Source organism: Manis javanica, chromosome 7 (genome assembly GCF_040802235.1).
Source record: "Manis javanica isolate MJ-LG chromosome 7, MJ_LKY, whole genome shotgun sequence".
In the NCBI taxonomy this organism is placed as follows: domain Eukaryota; kingdom Metazoa; phylum Chordata; class Mammalia; order Pholidota; family Manidae; genus Manis; species Manis javanica.
The window spans coordinates 23,250,541-23,268,175 of NC_133162.1; the positions used below are offsets into that span (position 1 = coordinate 23,250,541).

A 17,635-nucleotide genomic window follows, 5' to 3' on the forward strand; every position below is an offset into this window, starting at 1 on the left:
AACTGCTAATCATCTAACAGTAATGAGAAGAAACACCCAGTTGATGAAATTATCACCAATATACAGTGGTGACCCCACTTACTTGGTCTTTCTGCCTGTGGCAGGGGAAGCCAACTGGTAGTGATGAGAGCAGACAGCATGGCCCGTGCGGTCAGACAGAAGTGAATGAGCATCCTAGACCCCTTTTTACTAGCTGCTTTACCAAACACAGGTAGCTCACCTGCCTGGGCCTCAGTTTGCTCCCCTGTTAAATGGGCGTGGAACTACCAGGCTCAGGGGATTAATAGTGAAACTCAGAATAAGTATAGAAATGAACTTTGCCCAGTGCCAGGAACTTATTAGAAGCCAATAAAAAGAAGCCATTATCCTCTTCTGATGTTAGACCTTACAGCATCCCACTGGGGGCACATGCACACACGCACACACACCCCTCCGCACACACATGCCTCTACCTTGCAGCAATCTGGTCACATTCCCTGGCAATCAGACTTTTCTATGCTCTCTGCCATTTCCAAACAGTTTCCAAATCTGCAATACCATCCACTTTTGAGCCAGAGCAACAAGGCCATAATATGACTGCATTTCCCTAACCAAAGATTTGTTCTCAAATAGACCCACTGGCACCAAGCCCCTCTCTTGTTGAGGCACAAGGCCTTCAGCCTATTGGTACTGAACTAAGTGCAGCTCTGCTCAGCGCAGATTTGACCTTGGCACATCCACTCCGCATGTGCCTGAGGACAGAGTCAGCTGACAGTATGAGTTACAGGAACCCAGGGATGTTTACCTCCTGCAGGGGAAGAAGAAGCTGTGAGCTGGGGCTCACACCCCACAGTGAGCCCTTGTCTGGCAGGCAAGCCCCACACACCTGCTTCTAGAACTAACATACTGCTCTTTACATTCAAAGTGCCAGACTCAGACATTACCCAGGCAATGAGCTAGCTCAGAGACCAGAGAAAGGGAAACAGCAAGGGATACCGAATTCACATCAAATAAGCTGGGGCAGGTAAAGGTCAGCAAAATAATGCTGATGCCACCATGCCATAGATGGGTTAGAACAACTGCAACTAGAGTAGCTCCCAGCATTTCATATCAAAGCTCTCATTTACAGAAAGACTAGTAAATACTATCAGTCCAAATCTCAACTTCCTTAATAGATGTTTCCTGAATGAACTGTCTCCCGAATAAAACTAACAGGAAGGCTGCTGCAGACCTACCATTTACAAGCAATACAGCCTGGGGATAATTGACACAGCATCTATTGCCTTATTTTACCTGATTTCTAAAGTAATGGGGAGGGTTGGAGATTATATAGATTAAGCTCCTAAAAGGAAGCTCAGTATACAGTGGGTGCTCAATTAATGCTAACTAAAAGTATTACTGTTAAGAGGAGACTATACACATGTTAACAATTCTACTTTCAACTTAATGGCTTGTTAGTTATCTGCATCAGGAGATTTTATGTTGTCATAAAACTATTAGAAAATCAACAATAACCTTTGGGAACAACTATATAAATACAAGTACAATTTACTTTTTTGCCAGAGGCAAGACATCTCTGATGTTCTCCCAGCCTCCAAAGAAAGCAGTGACCATCTCTTAAATAAATAACTCATTAGGTGAAAAGCGAGTGTTTCCACAAGATTAACTGAAAAATCTGCTGGATTTTTCATTAGCTCTCAATGAACATGGGGAGCTACAGATAATCTGGATGCTGAAACAATCAAAAGAATATTTTGTAATGCAAGCTCAGCTGAAAATCCAGATGCCTACAGGTTTAAACTTCAAGACTTACTTAAGAAGGAAACAAACAGAAAAGTGTTGCATTATGAGGTTATAATAATAAGAATACTAGACCAGTAAAGAAACAAGAATATTTTCATTTATACGTAACTGGCATTTTGCCCAAGTGGCTAGAGAAGGGTAGTTCTAATAAACTGAATCTTCACATTAAGAGAAAGTCACCACGTAGAATGTCTGTGAGTTGTGAGCATCTAGAGGCTCAGACTACAATAAAAAAACACTGAACAACAAAATAAAACAGAATCTAATTTCATCTTTCCTAGCATGATTCAGAGAGCATTTCAGGATCAAACAGTCTCCTTATGAATTAATTTCTATTGCTAGTTAAAAATAAATCAATCAATCCATGGCATTAACCTGTCCTTTGTCTTTCCCCAAACTGTGAAAAAACTGTCTATGCTTTTAACTTTCTGGGTAGCAGTGCCCCTTAGGTGGGAGAGAACCGTGCTTTAGTGGCATCTCTCAGAGAAGACAGGCAAAATTGGCCCAACTTTTGTTTACTGGGCCTTAATTCCTGTGAAAAATGACTCTGGAAAGCCCTTGGTCTAGACGTCACCTCTAGGAAGAAGAAATGGAAGAGGCATTTCTGCACCAGTGGTCTCCAAATCCCAGCTTTATGCTCCTTTCAGTTCTGAGCATCTGCCTTAACCCACCCTCTGTCTCCCGCACTTCTAAGCACCTCTAGGTTGTGCCAACAAGAGATAAAAACAGTCAGAAATAGAGAAAAGCTGTAAAAGACCAAAAAAGACATCATTTTGGGTAGCAGTCCAACAGGAAACAAATGACGGATGACCACCACAATGGATGCAAACATACTGTTTGAGAATGTCTTCACAAAGATGATCTATCATTTAAATGAAAACATAATTTAATTCTTCTGCAGTCTGGAAGGAAGTCAGAGATCAACACTAATGGGCATCTGCCATGTGTCAAAAACCCAGTTCTGCTTCTCCCAGGGTGTAGACCCGCCCAGGGAGTCCATCTCACCCCACATCCCTTGTGTGGGATGGAGGAGCTTTGAACTGCCAGTCATGAGACCACCTGCCAACGCTTCCACGAGGCAGCTGCGTGACATGAGCAGGGCGTTTGTCCTCTGTGGGCTCAGCTTCCTTACTAAAGAATGAGAAACACAATCGTTGACTCATTCCAGTCAAGTTTTACCAAGTGCCCATCGTAGGCATGGCACCAAGCTTTAATTCAAGGCCAAGGAGCAGTGCCTCAGGCTTCCCAGTCAGGAGTAGCCTGTCCATTTTGAAATGTGAGCCTTTGGTTGTACAGGAGAAAAGGTGGCAAAGAGTGGTCTGAAGCCAGGAAATCTGGACTGAGAATGCAGAGTCCCAGCCTCTGACCTGGTTCTTTTTTTCACCTGGCTATGCGGGTATTTCTTGGCTTCTGTTTCTCATCTGTAAAATGAGGTTGTTGGTACAGATGAAGGATTTTTAACCAAGACTCCATGGACATCTTCGGTCCATGGGTGGGATTCAAGCTGTTCGCCAACCCCTCAAACCTGTTTTCAAATCTTCTGCTCATGGCACATTTCTAGGGAGGAGGTCTAGAATTTTAATCCCTTTTGCAGGAGTTGAAGTTAAAAGTTGAAGTTAAAAGTTGAAGTCAAAAAGTTAGTGACTGCTTCTATAGATGAAATCTATGATGTCTTCCAGCTCTAAAATTCAATAATTCAAGTGACAATACTGAAAGATGTGAAAATGACAACACTCAGAGGCAAAGAAAAGAGAAACCACTCACTGAACCCAGTAACAGGAGCCTCAACAGCCATCTTGATGACGGGGGTTTGGGCGCTTGGCTGGGGACACAGTCTCAGGGCTGGGGATCCCCGGAGCTGGCTGCAGCTGTGGGCATCTGCCCAGTGCTGAACCAGGAGCCACCAGTTCTGCTTCCTCCCTTTGCTGGGGACTCTTAGGGACATCAAAGGTGGGAGTGAGGAAAAGAGGTGGGGCTGTGAGTTACGATGCAGTGGCTTTGCATCAGAGCTGCTCTGATCTTAGCAGCACAAGCTGTCATCATTCTAAGCCCCAGCCTGGATGCCACCAGACTGGAATCAGAGATCAGGGACATCTGGATAATGGGCTGCAACTCACCCTGAGCTTATTTTCACTGAAGGAAGGGTTTGCAAAACCACTGGGGAATAGAAATCAATCAGATTGCCAGAGGAGAGCTTGGGAGTGCCATTTTCAGAAACATGGAAATGTCCTTTTATATCCCTGGTGTGATTATAGGGGCCAGGCCTGCCTAAGTTTTAAACAGGAGTGCCTTCAAGCTGGGGAAAGATCACTTCTCCCCAAAGTCAATATAGTATACAGGACGTTTTTGCTAAAACCACCTGTCATCCCACAGAATCCAGTCCCCTTCCTGCCATGACCAAGGTTTCTGCCCTTAACATGATTTCTTCCCTGTCCTGGCTGTTAAATCAATTGGGAAGTGAGGACACAGACAGGCAACGAAGTCAGGTCTGCCCCCTGTGTGTCAGAAGTAGCTCTAGCCCAGTTGGTGAATCCAAGAACTGCCTATTGCTCCTTTGGCAGAAGGAGCTGTTTATACGGAGCTCTCTGAAAACAGACCAGCGAAAGGGTGGCTGTGTGACTCCACTTTGGAGTCACAGATCCACTCTCAAGTTTCAGAAAATGACCGCTGTCACTTACCATGGTCTGGCTGTGGGCTAGAAAGTTAACTAATCTCTCTGAGCTTCAGTTTCTTCATCTGTGAAATGGGAACAATAATGATTTCTGCCCCATAGGTTCACTCTAAGGACAAGTGAGACAAGGCATCCATCCTTGGCCCTGAGGAGCCCCTACAGAGTTAGAGTTTTACTGTTTTACTCCTGCTGCTCTTGTTCTTATATTATTACTTTATTATTGGTGCTACAATTATCAAGGCAGTTGTTAGAATTACAGCATGTGGTGTTCCCGGCATTCTGTGAGTGAATCCATGATTATTGGATTTTTCCTTAAGTACTGGCCTGGGCAGCCCTGTTACCCCACAGAGAGTGCTCAGGATCCATGGACCCTCTCTTACCTTCCTTTTATTGGTGGGGTTGACGTAGAGGTAACTGAGGACAGTCTTAAGACCTACTTTGTCATTCAGCTTTTCATAGGTGGTGCCGTAATCCGTTGATCTGCAGGTAAGAGAGAAAGAAAGGGAAAGACTGTTTTACCAAATGGGGAATTGTGTTTGAAGGGGGTCAGGCTCTCCCCCAACCTGCACCTTTGTTCCCAAATCACAAGAGTGCTTAAAAGTGTTTCTCAGAGATAAGGGGCCCCATTCATTTTAGGAGAGCAATTAGCCTAATGCATCTGCGCACCACCTGAGCGTGCTCCCTCGGCTCCCGGCCTTTCTCAGAGACCTACTTTTCCTGCCTCTGTGAAACTGTGCAGGGGGGCTGCTGGGGACACCACCCCTCCTGAGCTCAGGCCTCGGATGCTCTGCATGGTGCTGGGAGGGGCAAAGGTTCCCCAACAGGGAGCTCTGCCAGTGGCCAGACTGTCCCCCAAGGTCATGGGGTGCAATCACCCTCACGCCCCCTCCACTGAGCCTGAGGCTAGGGGGCCCTCAGAGGGGCAGGAAGCGCCATACTTAAGAGACTGTGGGTCCGATGGCCAAATCAGGCTGAACCAGGCAGAGGGTTTGATGTTTCACAGAGGAGCGATGGTGTGTCCAGGTGGAAGGCCAATGACCTTGAACTGTTGCCAGCAGTTCATCATTCTAGTTATCCTGCTGACAACCTGCTTGTACTTTGGGCCTGATTTCCAAGTCTCTGACCTTATATCAAACCCGCAAGTCAGGACTCTCGGAAGAATGGCAGGCCACCCACATGCTCCTTCCTCATTGTCTCACCTTTCCATGGTTGGGGAGGAGAGCAGGTACCAGACAGCGAGACATCAGGAGCCCCTGCCACACTTCCCACATTGCCTCCCGTCCCCTCACCCAGCACAGCACGTTTCCCCTCTCTTTCCAGCCAGCAGTATCAGCAGGGTCTCACCCCCTCTTTCCATCATCACCTTTCTTGGGTAGATTAACAAAACTTTCCCTCTCTTAGAATGTCACAGAGGTCATTTATTCTCTCTATGGTCAACCGACTTCACTGGTGCCTGGACTCTGCCTCAAAACTCAGGCCCTGACTCTAGCAGTACACCTTCCCTCATAACTACCTGCTCCTGCCTTTTCCTGGACTTTTCCCTCCCCTCTAACACTAATGTGCTCCTGCCTGACCCACAATTCAGCTTTATAAGCCTCTGAGCTACAATGTGTGATAACCTTTAAGAATTGTCCCCATGTGCAACCAACCTGGTAAATCTCATGTCCCGAAACCCAGCTTAAATACCCACCCGCTCCTCTGTGAGGGCTTCACAGATGGACTCCCAATTTCCCCTCTACACCAGAACAAATTTCCCCATCCATGGTATCCCCAGGCACACTGTACATGCTTCTTTTTGACTCTGATATTGTTTTGATTCGTTTCTCACAATTTATGCTCCTCAAGGACAAGAAACCTCAGAGGACACTGTAGTGAGAGGAAAGATCATGGACTCTGGATATAGAAAAATCTCTACTTCACTCCTAGACCTGCAGTTCTTTGGTTACACGACCATGTGCAAGTTGCTTTAGCTTGCTGGCCTCAGGTTTCTTATCTGAAAAATGGGGATAATTTAATCTTACAAGACACTTACTTGTAAGGATGCAAAAATATAGCACACAGGAAATCTCCTACCAGGATAAAGATATAATAAAATGTTTAAAAAGCATATAAAAATAAAAAGGCTGTTCACTTCTCCTTTCCTCAAAATGCAGACTTGGCCATGCACATCGTGCCACTCAGCAAGTTTACAGAATAAACAAACATCACTGTTTCAAATCCTTCCCTAGACTACTGGCTCCACATGGCCATGGGCTATGTTAACTATTATAATCAGTGTCCCCTCGAAATTGACTTCTTATCTTCTCTCTCCTGTCTACCTGGGGCACTGAGAATCACTCTCAATCTGTCTCTTTCCCTTTATCTCTCAAACCAAACTCAGTCTCCAAATCTTCATGATTCTATCTCCTAAATAACTTGGACCCCTAGTCTTTCCATCTCACTTCAATGCTGTGGCTCATGCACCATCATTTTTGCAACAGTCCCCCAATTTGATGCTCTTTTTCCAACCTATTCCCTCTCCCACCACCCTCCATGCTGTCATGAGATTACATTTCAACCACTCCGATCTGTCCACCTCACTTGCAGGAAATAATTACCCACTGCTTGTACACAGAGAAGTTGTACATTCCAAGCTTAGTCTTGCAAAATCTGGTTTCAGTTTCCCTTACTAGACTCATTTCCAGCCATGTTCTTCTCTCTCTCCAGCCTCACTGAAGTTTCCTCAAGGTCTTGCCTTTTCATTACCCTCCATCTCTGCACACCTCATTCCCTTTGCCTGAACTACCCCTGCTCTGCTTCTTCTACTTGGTAAATTTCTCCCTAACATTCAACACCCAACTCCAGGATCACCCTCCTTCCAATTTGCACAATGGGAAATTAATCACAATTCCCTTGGAGTTCTCATTCTGCCTTGCACATATTTCTAAATTAGCATTTAAGTTTTGGTCACTATTTTTATTTTAGGAACTCTTCCTTGACTATAACCCCTTAAGGGCAAGAGCTGTTTCTTACAACAGCCCCAATGCTTTGCAATATGCCTGGTACAAAGCAAGAGCTGAAGTGTATTGTTTTGTGTACTGTTCTTTTTGTGTGTTGCTCTGTCTATTTGCAAGAATGAATGAATGGGCTTGTCCAAACCTACTCACAAGTTCTCAACAAACTGCTAACGTCTGGTGGCAACTCAACACACAGCCATACCTAGAAAACACAACAAGCACTTTGGTTGCTGACATCACTGGCACAGACCAGTAAGGTCTAGCAGCATCTGCTGCCAGGGAAGGATCTATAGTTCACACACACTAGCATTAAGGTTAATGACCAATCACGCAAACTGCTCTTCTACCCAGAGTAAGCAAGGAGACAGGCCATAATCTCTAGAGGCTGTCAGTTGCATACTTCCGTTAATCCGAATAGAACATTTTATAGCATGAATTACTTCTTGGTTCCATACACTTGAAGGCATGAAAGATGCATGGTATGAGGAAAGAACACTGAACTTGGAGTTTGAAAATCTAGACTCTAGAAGTGATTCTGACATGTATGCAAAATGTTCCCTGGGCAAGTCAATCCTCAAAGCCTGTTAAAAAATTATTCTGATGCTTTTTAAGGTGGTGAGGCAGACTTCATTCAGGACTATTACAATAGGTATAGGGATTACTGCAATGGGGTTTTGCAGTAGGGGAGAGAGATGGAGCTGAACTCTGAATACAACCAGGAAAGAAGGAATATATAGAGAAGGGTGGGGGGTCAATGGATGAACAGCACTGAGAGAATACAGTAATTCTTGGCTAAACTGACCTGACAGGATTCTTGCTGAAGGCAGATTAAGGGTGATCACATGGCACCTGAGGTATGATCAAATGACAAATTTGGTCAGATATTGAGAATGATGAGATATTGAGGGAGGGAGATTCTGGTTAAACTGACTTAGCAGGATCCTTGCTAAAATTAGGCTCTTAGAACATACCCCAAAAGAAGGCCTAGCTACTACCTGAAAAGGAGCTCAGAGGATCCTGACTAAAGTTTGGTCAAGAAGAGAACCTCTGTCAAGCCCCATTCCACCATCAACACAAGAGATTTAACTCAGATAATCATAAGGCCCCTCCTGGGCCTTAAATCTTATTATCCCTCCACCACAGTGTTAAGCTGTTTACCAACTAGCAACTTTTCCTTATACTATATGTAGCAAACATCTGACTTAAAAGAGCTAGATTCTCAGGGCCCCCGGCATGACTGATGTCAGAACCAACTTCCAGCAGAAGCCAAATAGCCCTCATTGAAGGGAGTGTGCTCAGCACCAGGCATGGTCTCTCTTTCTTCAAGCTGCACAACAGATTCAAAGTGGCTGCTGAGAGTATCCAAAAAGGATACTCTGCATCTCAGCTTTCCTCACACCTTGGGCAGTTTCCCATTCAGGCTGACGGACACGTCTGCCTCACTGAAGACACCTCAAGGAGCCAGGGGGCCTGTGGGAACAAACGTGCCCCGGACTCCATCCTTTCCAGCGAGGACACTGCACACCACGCAGACTGGAGAGCTCTGCGTGTCCCCTTGGCCTGAGCTGTGACGGGGCAGCAGACAGAGAGGCCTCAACTCAGAGGCCTGCAGAACTCACTCCTACAGGAAAGCAGACTGTCTCTGCCTTCAGACCCCAGACATCGGCTGGTACAGTCCCTCTCAGAAAATACGCTTGTTTCTCCTGTTTTAAAGCAAGCCTCCTAACCCTTGACAGCAGGCTCTCAATGCCAAAATGTCCAGAAAGCTGGGAACACCCTGCATGTGCACTGAGCCCCACCCACAGGCCTGGCACTATGCCAACCACCCTTTGGAATGACTCAGAACACACAGCTAACCTGGAAGACAACAGGTGAAGGGTGCAGAGCCACAGGGCTTCCGGCTTCTGTGCCTTGGCTTGTTTATCCACCTCCAGGCGGGTATATTCCACTCCGCCATGCCCTCTCCTTCTTCCTTTCTGTCTTTTTTATGAATTATTTCCGCCACACAGAAAAACACAATGAGATGCCAATCACATGCCCACTGCTACATTTAAGTATTTGTGTTGATAAACAACATACAATCTTTTTGAGTGTTTCCACATTTACATAAATCTTACCATACAGGATATATGTTCTGCAGCTTGCCTCTTTTCCCCAGCATTCACTTTGGGGGATGTATCCATGTTGACACACCTAGCTGCAATTCACTCATTTTAACTGCTGTAGAGCATTACAGCTTATGAATAAACCAGTGTCTATCTTTTCAACCAATGATAAATATTTTTGTTTTTTTCCTTTAAAATTTGCTGTAATAAACAATGTTTCAATGAATATTATTTATACATGGCTTTGTAGGCATTTGTAAAGAAAAGTTTTTCTGGGGAGATACCTTGATGTACAACTACAGCTTCATACTTTATACCTAACTTCTACTTATGCTATTGGCAAAATTTTCTTCAAAGAGGCTATGCCTTCAAAAGCTGTACCCTTAGTCCCCAGAAAGTGGGTCCTTCTTTATTCCCAGGACGAGTGTCCATAGCTCCTGACCAGTCTCATCCCAGCTTCCTCTGGCTCCAGAGTCCTGAATTCCAGAGCACCTGAACCCCACCAGCAGCTGGGTCCCTGGACCCTGGCCTCACACATGCCCCCCCTGGTTCTCCCCTTTGCATCACTCCCCATAGGGACCTACTTGTTTCCCCTGTTTTAAAGTGAGCCTCCCAATCTTAACACTAGGCTCCGAAATGCTAAGCTGCTGACCACTCACACTACTCCCCACATTCCCTATGCTGAACTGCAGAGTGGATGTCCTCCTTCTTCATCTTCCCAGAGGCAGGCAGCTCTCTGCCAGGAGAGACCCTGACTCTACCTCTGAGCCCTTTAACTACTCGGGAGCTCATGTCACATCCTGACAGGCCTTCAGAAGTGCTCCGAGTGGACTGGTACATTCTGGGAGGGCCACCCCAGCCCCGCCTGCCATACCCGGGGTTGTTCCCCAGGGACACTCTCAATGACAATCTCCAGAGTTGGGTTGTGAACACGGTATATAGTTTATCCACCCAGCCAGCTCCCACTCCTCTAGTGAGCTTCTGGGGGAGAGGCTGGTGGTGACAAGCATATGGACTGCTATTTTAAAAGTAAAAGAACAGAAAGGAAACACTTTCAGCCAACATAGCCAAGTCAGCTTCCCAGTAGAGCTGAGCTGGAGCTCAACACCCCCGTTCCCAATGCCACGTTCCTGCCAGAGGTGAGAGGACTCTGAGAGGCCCTCTGCCGGTCCTCAGCGGGCCACCAGATGTTCAGGATTGGAGTGGGCATACTGCTTTCCCTATCCAGCCAGCCGCCTTCCCCTCGTTTCCCACCTGTGCTCCCAGCACCCCCCTCCTTCCCTCTCCAGCTCTGCCCCCAAGCTCTGCAAGACTAAGGAACTGGAAACCCAAGCCCATTCTCTGCTCCCCTTGTCAGTCTCTCATCTTCCCGGGGACCCCCTTCTCTGCAATAAAATTAAAATTGGCAAACAACCACAGCCGACCGTAGCTCCTTTTCCTGTTAGCAATGTTATTTTATTTTGCTTGCTTCTTAACACATACCCACTTAATTATCTATTGTGGCATCTACCATGTGCCAGGCACTAGGCTTGGTGTCCCCTTTTTGGACACTTATGAGTAGCTCTAGCTCAGACAGGCAAACTTTTTTCTATAAAAAGGCCAAAGAGTTAATACTTTAGGTTTCACTGATCTCCTTCACAGCTATTTAACTCTGCGCTTTAGCCCAAAAGACCCAAACACAATGTATAAATGAGTAGGTGTGGCGGTGTTACAATAAAACTCTATTTACAGGTGATGCCTAATCTGGTAACCACTGCTCTAGCTGACCACAGCATCAGCCCCTACCAACCCCTCGACCAGCCAGGCTCCCACCCTGTTCTGTCTCTAAGACAACTGCCCAAGATTCCTGCCATGGTGGCTGATGCCCCAACTCATCCTTCTTGCCTGGCTGCCATATAAGGTCAAAATACCTGCGTGAGACTGCAACTCAGCCTTCGTAGCCTGCCCAATCTGCCTACCATCTTCAGTTCTCTTAGTGAGGGGAGTTGGCAGATGCTGGCAGGTGCCAGATTTCCTCCTTTTGGACTCCTAGCTTCAGCCCTAACTACATCCTGGGGACTTCCTACAGCTTGAGTCCACATCTTCCTTTGCATTTATATTAACAACGCCTAAGAGTTCCCTGTTTATTCTCTGAATATGCATGTGCATTTTTTTTCTCTTGCCAGCAATTGTTAAAGGCTCCTTAAAGGAAAAATAACAATGAAATGTCTTTTGAATCCCTGAAAGTGCAGAGCACAGCTCAAAGCAGAAAACACCAGGAAGACGGGAGCAGGGCAAAGCCAAATAGACGCAGAGCAGAAAGAACCAGCTAAGTGAGTGCTTTACTTCTCTGAACCTCAGCTCAAACAATAGGACTGTTGTGTCCATGAAGAGTAGTAAGATACCTAGCCTAGCATCTGAGAAAAGCCCTTGTTCCATTAATGCTTATGGCTGTCATTTTTATGAATACCCCAGATCTTCTCAAGAGCAATCACTTGTTTTCTCTTCCTTGATTTACATTCCCTTACACTGAACAGGGACTGAGGCACAGGGATGCCTAATAAATCATTAAAGAATCACTGGCCACTGCCTGTGGAATCAAAAGAACCATGCTTCAAAGTGCCAGGCCTTGATAAGCACCCACCTGCCATTCCCCCTGAGTGTGTTCTACTGAGCTCAACTGACAATAGTCAACAGTCAAAGCCCATACGCAATTAGGGGCTCTGGTGTAGGGTGAACCGCAGCCCATTACAGGGTCAGAGTCAGGAGTCTCCACAGCACAGCTCCAGACCAATGGCTGCCCAGAGAGTCTTTATGATTGAAATGGGAAAACGAGCAATGCTCCCCTCTGGCCTGTTCCACTCCTCATCTTACAGCCAGTGCTCAGAGCCACATCAGTTTGTATCTTTGCAATAGCAGAAGCTTAGCCTGACCACAAACAGGCAGATAAAGAATCTCAGATCTCAAGCCAAACGAAAGTGATTTAAACAGTTTCATTCTCCAAGTCGGTATTGGTCCCACCCTCTGTTTCAGAAAAACCACAGGCAGGCTGATGCCAAGGCAGAAGCTCACAAAGCTCTCAGTGACCTTTCCATGTCATCTGACTCCTCAGTTGCATTATCTGGTCTCACAAAGAGAGGCACAATGATACAGGATAATTAATTCATCTCTATGTCCTCCTGCCCCAGCTATTTGAATGAGAGCCATCACTGGGTTCCAAATGCAAGAAATTGGAGGTTAGCTGACTCTGGAGACTGGATCATGCAAAATTCATAGTTTGTATAAGATAAAAAGGAAAACCCAATAGCAGGGACTCTCTTGTCCCCTCCTGGCCTGAACCAGGAGCTCTGTCCTCTCGCTTTCTCTCTAAATAAAAGCCTCTGCCTTGCTGTCCTAAAAAAAAAAAAAAAAAAAAAAACCAATAGCAACATTATCCCAGCACAGATCTAGAAGGGAAGATTAGGTGTGTGGGGTTGGCCAAACATTCAGATCCTGGGTCTTTCTTTCTCACTGTGTGGACACTTCAGTTCTCATTGAAAAACCTCAGTTCAGACACTCGAATTGTTAGATTGTTACCCAAGGATTCAAAATGACAACAGATCTCAATCCTATTAGCCAAGAAGCCTGTTTGTGTCATACAAAGAAGGGGAGGAAAGAGCCCTCCAGAGAAAATAAAGAGCATGAGCAGACCCCAAGATGTCATGACAACCCATAATTCAATGCACCGTCATTCATATGAATATAATGGAATGGCACTCACTCAGGGGAAGGCTAAATAAAACACAGTGTGTTTTACACACACACACATACATACACACATATGCTATTTAACAACATTAAAGAATATGGTAGGTAGCAAGGTTATTGACCTGGAAACATCTCTAAGACATATTACAAAATGAAAAAGGCTACTGAATAATAATATATGAAATACACAAGTAGTATATCCAGACAAAACAAAACAGTGTGTGTCCATTAGGTTTATAAGTGTGTACACAAGTGCATTTTTTAAGTTCTAGAGAAAAACACACAACTGTTAACAGAAGTTAACTCTGGGTAGGAGACTGGGATGGGATGGGTAGTCTACAGGAACTTGAGCTTATTCGTAATGTTGCAGTGTTTTAAAATAGAAATGTATCTATGTACCACCCACTAGTTAAAAATTATAGCAAATTTGCTACCAAGCAGTTACAATGTAGATCAGTAAATTAACACATTTGTAGAGGAACTCTATTAGAGATAAGCATTTGCACTTAAACAGGCAGCCCAATATAACATAAGAGGACTCATTTCAGAGTCAAGCAGATTTGGTTTCAAATACAGTCTTGGTTTTGAATTACCAAAGGCTAATTGCTAAAGTTTCATGTTTCATATCTGCTCAATGGGAATATAAATATTGCCTTCACAGGATTACTGTGAAGCTTAAACAACTCTAAAATCATGGAGTTCACTTCCCTGTTAGTTATTGAGAGATGCCATGGTAGAACAATAATGTAATCACTGGAGGAGAAATTGTCCCATACATTTCTGGTCAAACAGCAGCTGGATTATAGTTACATAACCACCAGTGGACAGGCTAATGCCATCTCCTTCCCACTTACTAGCAGTCAGCTACAAAAGGCACAAGGGAAGATGGAGGGGTGGTTGCACATAATCAGAGATAGCCTCCAGCAGGTGGCCAACACTTGTAAATTAAAGTCTAGGGAAAACAGACTCAACTTGTTTCACTAAGTTTTCCTAGGGAAAAAAATAATGAGGCATGAACTAGAAGGTTCTGGACAGTTTTAGCAAGGCATCTCTGTCTGGGGAATAGATGTTTACCATTTCCCTTTAAAATTACAGCCAGTCAGTTGGGTCCCTATGCCATGTGTGCAATTTGGTCTTTTTGTGCACATCCAGAAACCCCCAGGATGAAATGCATAGCTGCCTAATGGAGAAATGTGAACGGAGAGAAAGCCTTCAAACCATCCTCTCCATCTACCCCAGAGAAGCTAAATTCTGTGCACCATTTATTTCTAAATCTCTTTCTTCTCAGGGATAAGCACAACACCTTGTACGTGGTAGGCACTCGATGCATTAATTATTTTATCAGTTAGTGTGAGTCTGCTCCTCACCGGTGCAGTCATCCCTGCAAGGAAGGCAGTATCTTCTCCTTTCGCTGCTGCCCCCACCATGAAGCCTCTTATCTCTCCTGCCTCGCGTCTCCTAGCACTCAGCCTTTGTTCACTCTCAGGGAGCATTATGCCTGCTCTCTGAGGGACATAGATCTCTTCTCTTCTGCTGTTATTTTATGTCATTATTGAACTTTTTGTGCATTACTGAACTGTTTCTTTTCCCAAACAGAGCAAGTTCTCTGAATGCAAGGAACTACCTTGGATGTCTCTTTTAACCCCTGTAGCATGTTGAATTAATGCCAGGCAGGATAGATACTCACCCTGAGCACATGTGTCCCAGGGAGGAAAACGGTCACATTCACGTAGATTCCTTTCTGATTGTGAAAATATTCTGCTCTGAGAGACTAACAACTGAGCAGATGCTCCTTTCTGCAGGGCTGATTCCATCCCTTATCCTGCTGGTCATTCAGGCGGGGAAGAAGAGTAAAGTTTCCCAACACTTAATGTCTCAGGAGAGAAGAGGAAATTCCCAGATACCAAGGAGTGAACGGCAGCTCTCCTATTTGAGGCTGTTGCACCATAGTCATCCCATCCCCTCGTGGGCCCAGAAACCAGAAGTCTCATTTATCTCTTCCTTTAAAAGAATTATACATTGATGGCTCTGCTCTCTGTACCGTGTGAGTCGCACACTATTCAAACAATTGCCCTGTTGGACCCTATATTCTGTACAAATGCTCCTGACAACAGGCTAGAGCTGTACGGCATGAAAAGCAGTCCCAGTTGTTTTAAGCTTTCCTTTACAAAGCTAAGTAAGAAAAGACAATTAGCTAGAATTTGGGTTTATTTTCAAGTTATAGAATATTCCTTACACCATCACTGTGGCTCTTAGGGAAATGTGCCCCCTGAGATCTGAGGCAGCAGTTACCTGAACCCCAGGTGACATGGACCGGCTCAGTAGACTGGTCCCCATAGCCTTAGATAAAAGGAATGTCACACTTTGGAGTCTTTTAAAAATATAAAAATACTGAAAATTTATTGTAGAAATATCCTAAAGTGTACAAAAGAATAATGTAGAATATAGGCATCAATTACAACCACAGCATATAGAAAAAAAACTCAGCATTTTGGTGTTTTTTCTCAATCTGTGTGTATATGTTTACAAAATTTGGGGTCATTCTTTGTGTACAGTTTGGTGCCCTCCTTTTCCACTTAATATAATATTTTAAGCATTTCTCCATGTTGTTAAATATTCTTCAGAAAATCATTTTAAAATATGTACAGTAGTCCAACATATAATGTATCATAATTTACTAACTCTCTTGCTGGCCAGTTGGCCAGATCCTGGCCAATTTTTTACTTCACTTAAATAAGTTTAGTGTGTACTCTTGTATGTAAATCTCTGTCAGCATCTTTGTTTCCTTAAAATAGATTTTAATTTTAATTAAATGCAATTATTTGTTCAAAGGGTAAAAATTATCATTAAGGCTCTTGTTATAAATTGCCCTAGAGAAATATTCTGGTCAATCTGCACTTCCATTAACAATACACGGGAATACTAGTTTTACTGCATACTTGCCAGTGGGCATTACCAATCTGAGGTTTCCAGACATGGTTTTGCCAAGATACCGAAAGGATACACCATGGCAACAATCATTGTAAATATATGACACCTTAAACTGTGTCTTCACACCAGCATACGACGTCCTTAACAGTGTTTCTCAGACTTCTGTGAGTTTTAAATGTTTGATGCTCTGAAAAATTATTGAGGACCTTAAGAGATTTCATCAACAAGTTATCTCTATCACAGAATTACATCTGGTAAAATTTTAAAATATTTGTGAATTCATTTTAAAATAACAATAACAAAACATAAATAACATGATTTCATGAAAAGTATAGTTTCCAGAACAAGAGCAATTTCATGATAAACAGTGGAATTGTTTTATACTTTTTTGCAAAGCTCTTTCATATCTCACTTAACGGAAGATAGATTCTCGTATCTACTTCTGCATTTACACATTATGATATAACATATGCCATGTAACTTCTAGAAAACGTCACTGTACACTAGTGAGGGAATGAGAATAAAAAATGGCAAATTACATTTTATTACTATTAGAAAATGTTTGATTTCATTAATCCCCAAAAGGGTCATGACATCCTCCTGGGGTTCCAGGAGCACACTTTGAGAACTGCTGATCTAAGCCAAACAATTAAGGTCTGGAGAAGACTGCAACTTACAAAGAGCTTTCTTTTTGTTTAATGAAAACGATGGACTTCTTACAAATCTCCTCTCATTTTAAATATTCTTCTTCATCAGACCCTTTACAGTTCAACTCCAGTCTCCTGAGTAAAGCCTTTTCATTCACCCTGCCCCATCACGATCTTCCCTTCCTCTCATCCTCTCCTGCTTTTACATCACCATAGTACATTTGGCCTATACCCTCTGATTTTTACAGTCTCTTGTCCTCTCCCAAACTATTAGCTTTTTGACGTTGGGGATAAAGCCTTTGGCACACACTTGGACTCAATAACTGATTTCTCAGAAGACTGCCACCCTGAATCATTACGGCATTTAAGTAACTAACATTTGCAAAATGCTTTATACAAAACACCTTCTCTTGAAAATATTTAATCTGATTCTCACAATGACCCTCTGACACAGCTATCTTATCTTTGTCATAAGAAATGAGGCAATACAGTCTCCGAGAGGCTAAGTGATGGAGTAAATGTCGATGCTGGCACTGGAACTCAGGTCAGGTGGTTCCAAATCCCTTGTGCTCTACTTCAGTGTTCAGCTGTTTATTTAACCAGTGATAATTAAACATCTGCTTCACAAAATCTCACATAGTAGTGGTTTTACTAACTCATCCTTTCAAGGCATCTCCAAAAGCATTTCCTATTAGGAGGATTACAGGTACTAAAAGGGAGAGCATTTGGGGTCAAAATGAGGCTAGAACTCCTGCTTTCCCATTTATTAGCAATGTG

The 17,635-nt window shown here is 44.0% G+C and overlaps 1 protein-coding gene across 4 annotated transcripts in view; it reads right to left on the bottom strand.

The window, feature by feature from the left end:
- Nucleotides 1–17,635, bottom strand: part of SORCS3 (sortilin related VPS10 domain containing receptor 3) — a 561,511-nt gene that overhangs the window by 301,179 nt on the left and 242,697 nt on the right. For all 4 annotated transcript variants that reach the window (XM_073240462.1, XM_073240460.1, XM_073240459.1 and 1 more), the window contains exon 3: nt 4,834–4,933. In XM_073240462.1, coding sequence (XP_073096563.1) covers nt 4,834–4,933 — 100 coding nt within the window. The remainder of the gene's footprint in view (nt 1–4,833; nt 4,934–17,635) is intronic.